Source organism: Aplysia californica, unplaced genomic scaffold (genome assembly GCF_000002075.1).
Source record: "Aplysia californica isolate F4 #8 unplaced genomic scaffold, AplCal3.0 scaffold01238, whole genome shotgun sequence".
Taxonomy (NCBI): Eukaryota; Metazoa; Mollusca; class Gastropoda; order Aplysiida; family Aplysiidae; genus Aplysia; species Aplysia californica.
In genome coordinates this window covers 45,973-50,983 of record NW_004798508.1, presented here as the reverse complement: position 1 = coordinate 50,983, position 5,011 = coordinate 45,973, and the positions used below count along the sequence as shown (strand labels likewise).

Sequence of the window (5,011 nt, the reverse complement as noted above, 5' to 3'; positions counted from 1 at the left end):
GGGGGTGGGGGGGGGTGTGAATAAATGTAGAGAGTTTGATTTCTTTCTTATTCTTCTTGTTCAGTTGTCAGGCCGGAGCTGACATTGACGACCACGGTACCCTATTACTTCCTGCTGTCAGTCTTCTTCATCAGCTCAGATGATTTTATTGTGTTATTTGTCATAAGACTGTTCAAGCCATCTGAGTATGTTGCTGTCTATCTTCTTCTGCCCTTCTTTGCCTCTATCTTTCTACATGGTACCAATTTCTGAAGTCCTTTGTTCTTTCTATGTGGCCAAAGAATCACAATCGTCTTTTCCTGTTTGTTTTTTTAAGTTTTCATTATTATACTGCTGCTTTGACTTTTCATTTTATGAACATTATTGTCACTTGTTGTTTTGCTGGAGGTACTTGTATTGTTATTGCAGTGGCCATGGTTGTTGTCAATTAAAAATGATACGTTACCTTGATCTCTCCCCGTTTCCCATCTGTTTAGGTTCTCTAAGTAGGTTGATCTGGGTCTACCCCTGCCTCGTTTGCTTTCAATTTTGCGAGTGAGAGCTAGATGTTCAACATCTTTATGTTTATTCATGTGTCCCCAAAACTGCATTTGTCTTTTCCCTGATTGTTTTTAATAGTTAGCGTCCCACGTGGGCTTCATCAAGTACTATCTCATTTGATTATAACATTGTTGTTAACCAAAAGGACACCTGAACAATCAGCAGGTGGATTCTGAGGTGGATATTGGAGTGGGGAGTGGTGCACGTATGGCAATGCCCGGAGTGCTAGTATGTTGTTCCCAAGATGTAGTAATCAAATAATCCAGTTTTTGTTTTTTTCCACGATTTTCTCAGCAGGAAATAAAGTTACATTTTTTTATTTCGTTTTATTTGGTGACGTAATGAAATCTCATCATTTTAATTGTTTTTCAAAAACGTCACTAACAATACTGAGAGAAAATTCAACATGGCTGAACGACTCAGCTACAAAGGACATCTGCTTGTAGCACAACGTGTTTTCAACATCGAATACACATTCAACAACGTAATCTGACTTTGAGACTAAAATAAGGTCGTTGCAATTTGTTGTTTGTATAGGATCTAATCTAGATACGTAAAGATGACATTTTGTTGCCCCGGGTGGCTGAATGGTCTGGGAGGCTAAGACTCATTCAATAATTCAATAATTTTTGAATAATAGTGTCACGGTCAAGCATTATTTGGCCGACTATTACTCTTGCTTTACTTAGTCGTCAATCTCTACCTTACAATTACAAAGTTCTATCTGGCATGTTTTGGCCGTTTTGGTTTACTTTCAGGCCATGAGGTCAGAAACCAAAATGTTCGTTCAGCTCTATCGTAAGATTTTTTTTCGGAAACGCTATCAATTCAAAAAATGGCATTTTAAAAAAGCTTGACATGTCATGTTGTGAAATTCAAAATTTTTAACATCAAATTTTTCAAAACCAGGTACTGAGCAGATAAAACTCTATAATTCTAGTGTAGAGCACAGGGGAAGACCCATAACCAAGACTTGATAACCAGAGCTCGGGAAATTTGTTTTAGTAAGCGTTTTACGGCACTTGCAACACAATTAAGTCATTTCAGTGTCGCAGATTATAGGTGTTACTAGAGAGTAACAAACACAAAACTGAAGGAGAGATAAGGAAGATAGGAGTTCTGTAGGAAAGAAGAAACCAATCACACCAGAGCACTCGCCTACCACTCACGAACTCAGGAAAATGAGCTGCAGTGCAGAGGCGAACAGCAATGGCATGTTTCTACGATTGTCGTCGTCTGTAAAAAAATGTCTCTGTTTTATGTCTCCATTGACACAATTTAGATAATTTGGGAGGCGGGCTTCAATAGTGTCTGTCAGAGACGGATGCAATGTCCCAGCGAAAAAAAAAAGATACTAAATAAAAAACTTTACCCCACATGGGAATCGAACTCAAGTCTTCTGTGTGCAACAGTGAAGCACCTAGCTCTGACTTACACCACAGACGCTGGTGTGATTGTTTGTAATGTTATGACAGTGTGTGTGTGTATGTGTGTGTGTGTGTGTGTGTGTGTGTGTGTGTGTGTGTGTGTGTGTGTGTGTGTGTGTGTGAAAGACAGAGAGAGAGAGAGAAGTGGGGAGAGAGAGAGAGAGAGAGAGAGAGAGAGAGAGAGAGAGAGAGAGAGAGAGAGAGAGAGAGAGAGAGAGAGAGAGAGAGAGAGAGAGGGGCTGATGTCGATGAGTTATTATAATTATACATTGTATTATGCATGTATTGAACTTTCCATTGCAACCCAAATTTCTCCAAGAAGACCAATAACAGTAGTACATTATTTTATTCGTTTAATTAATGTCCACGGTTTGGGGGGGAAATTCTTGCAACGCATTGCAGCATTACTTATATATCCGTAAGTACTGAGGCCTTTTATGCCTTCGCAGATTTTTCAAATATTACTCACTTAAGATAGAAAGGTTGGGTTTTTTTTTCATTATCCAAGCCTTGTTTGCTTTAGCAAGCGTTTTACGGCGCAAGCAATACAGTTAGGTTGGAAAGTGCCGAATATAATAGGTGTTACAAGGAGTAACACAAAAAAGAGGAAGGAGAGATAAGGACAATATAATAATATCCGACTCTTATTTTTACGCCACTGCAGCCATCATTAGGTGCTAGACAAGCCACAAAAAAACCATCATGGGTAGCACCAGCTCATCTCTGAATGAAAACGAAACTCCCAGCAGCCCCCCGCGCAAACGAGCCCGCACTTCCTCTCCCAACCGCTCGCTGGACCAATGCAGACCCTATGAGAAAGAAACTGTGAGTCCTCGAAATGGTGATCATCTTATATAAGTTTGTTTTGTCGGAGCTATTTGGAGCTAGGTCTTGTCATTGAATTTAGTGGAACCCGCCACCCACCCCTGCCCATTCATTTATATAATAAAGAGAGGTAAGGGGTAGGGGTAGGAATAGAGGACTGGCAAAAAGGTAAGGGCCCAGGTCCGACAACAGAAAACAATCGTTATATTATTATCATAGGTAGCGATTTTGAAACAAAAGGAGAAAAAAGTGGGGGATGTTGCAAAAAGGGTCATAGAGCCTAGTGGAAAATTAACGAGACATTGACAATATATATTTTCTTGGTAAGCACAACTGAGATCTTCACCAAAGGCAGCTAAGAATTAACATGTGTATACATGTATGCGTAGCTTTGTAGAAATTCGGTTGAATGTCTAAATCGATGGACCTACTAAAAATTCGCTGATCTCATCTCCGCGCTCAATTTTTTTTTCGTAAAGCCTCTTTCTTTTCTGTTTTGTTTTGTTTTGTTTTTTGTTTTTTGTTTTTCTTTTTTTTTTGCTGGGGTTGTTTGGGCTGGGAGTGTCTCCTTTTGAATTCTGCAGTTTGCAGAGGTCGGGTGGTTGTGCCTTAAGTAGAGTTGCCGGTAAGCGATGATGGCAATGTTCAAATTGTGCGTAGATAATTCCGGAGCAGACGTTTGGTTTCATTTTAACTCAGGCCAGGAGGTTCATTGAGAAGAGCAGTATCTTAAATGCAACAAAATATGTAACTAGTTAGCAAAGTCAAATATTCAAGATACCATTAACCTTAAACCTGACAAAACGTGATTCAAAACTTTATGGGAAAACGCTTTGTCAACCTTATTCCTCAAGTCCCCAAGTGTTTGTTGTTTGTTTTTTTCTTCAAATTAAGAGAGAGAGAGAGAGAGAGAGAGAGAGAGAGAGAGAGAGAGAGAGAGAGAGAGAGAGAGAGAGAGAGAGAGAGAGATCGCCTAAATCAGACTCTTAACCTGTGCATTATATTGAGTTTTTGGAATTGAGACTGCCTTCAAAGAAGTGTGCAATTCTGTCCCTCGATATGCAGGGAAAACCGTAATTTGAAATCTTTTCCATGATTCAAACGAGAGTTCTTCAAATTATACGAGTGTTTATATCCAAGTTCCCAGTTCATTGTACAAAGCATTGGCATGAAATATGGTGAGCCTAGTAGATCCAGGATTCCGTGCAAGTTAACAGCCTACAAAGTCCAGACTCAGCAAATGTCAAAATAAAGGAAATATCACAATAAGGACGAATATGCTATTAAACACGACATGCACCCAACAGAATCCATAATTCTAATTTCGACACCTCTTCGGAGAAAACACCCTGAGCACGGTACCATCGAAAATTCCTTTAATAATAAATGCATTTGGAGGCAGCAGGGTGAAGTAAGGCGTCGTCAAAATAATGAAATACCCCCCCTCCCCTTGCATTTTCCGCCCGATTGGCAACTTTTATAGAACTTTTGTGTTTTGACTCAACGCCTTTAACTCTTTTTGAAAACACATTTCGGTGTTGATTTTACTGAAAAACGTTGATTTGAGGCACATAAACAGTAAATTTACAGTTTCCCAAGACACTTAAGCTTGGAAGTCATCAAACTTTGGTGGCCATTTTTTCGCTAATTTTACCCCAGAAAACAGGCGACCCCCATCTCCTTCAATTGCAAATATCTCGACTCTTTTCAAGATAGACTACTATGTTCTTCACAGAAAACAAGACAAATTAACAAGATTTTAAAATGACACCAATAACTCTACATGTCCAAAACCCAAAAATTGACGAGCGCCTGATTCTAAGGCGTCGTGACACATTTAGTTATATCATTTTCTGAGCCAGTTCGTTGCCTCAGTCGTCTCTTGTTTCCTCCTATAAATCCCAGAGAAGCCAGTGGCAAGTTCTGCCGTACGTAGCACTCACAGAGGTGTACGGCCATCTGCCAGGACGTGACAAGTTCAACATGGCGCTCACCTGCAAGACGTGGCGGGAGCCCTTCTCCAGGCCTGCGCTGTGGCGGCGAGCCAGCTTCCGGTTCAACGACGTGGACGACTGGAGGGCGCTGTGCTGTGTGAGTCGGGTGGCCTCCGCGCTTCGTCACGTGACAGTCGACTGTGCCGGTGAGACGGCGTTTAATTCTTTTCTTCCCAGTGTGTGTGTGTGTGTGTGTGTGTGTGTGTGTGTGTGTGTGTGTGTGTC

General features: G+C 40.8%; 1 protein-coding gene across 2 annotated transcripts in view; it reads left to right on the top strand.

Moving 5' to 3' along the window:
- Nucleotides 1-934: 934 nt before the first annotated feature.
- Nucleotides 935-5,011, top strand: part of LOC101847699 (F-box/LRR-repeat protein 3) — a gene marked incomplete in the record, with an annotated part of 12,559 nt that continues 8,482 nt past the window's right edge. Inside the window, 3 exon segments of one of the 2 annotated variants that reach the window (XM_013090359.1) lie at nucleotides 935-1,024; nucleotides 2,632-2,792; nucleotides 4,698-4,932. In XM_013090359.1, the coding sequence (XP_012945813.1) occupies nucleotides 2,670-2,792; nucleotides 4,698-4,932 (358 nt within the window). 2 annotated transcript variants of the gene reach the window in all.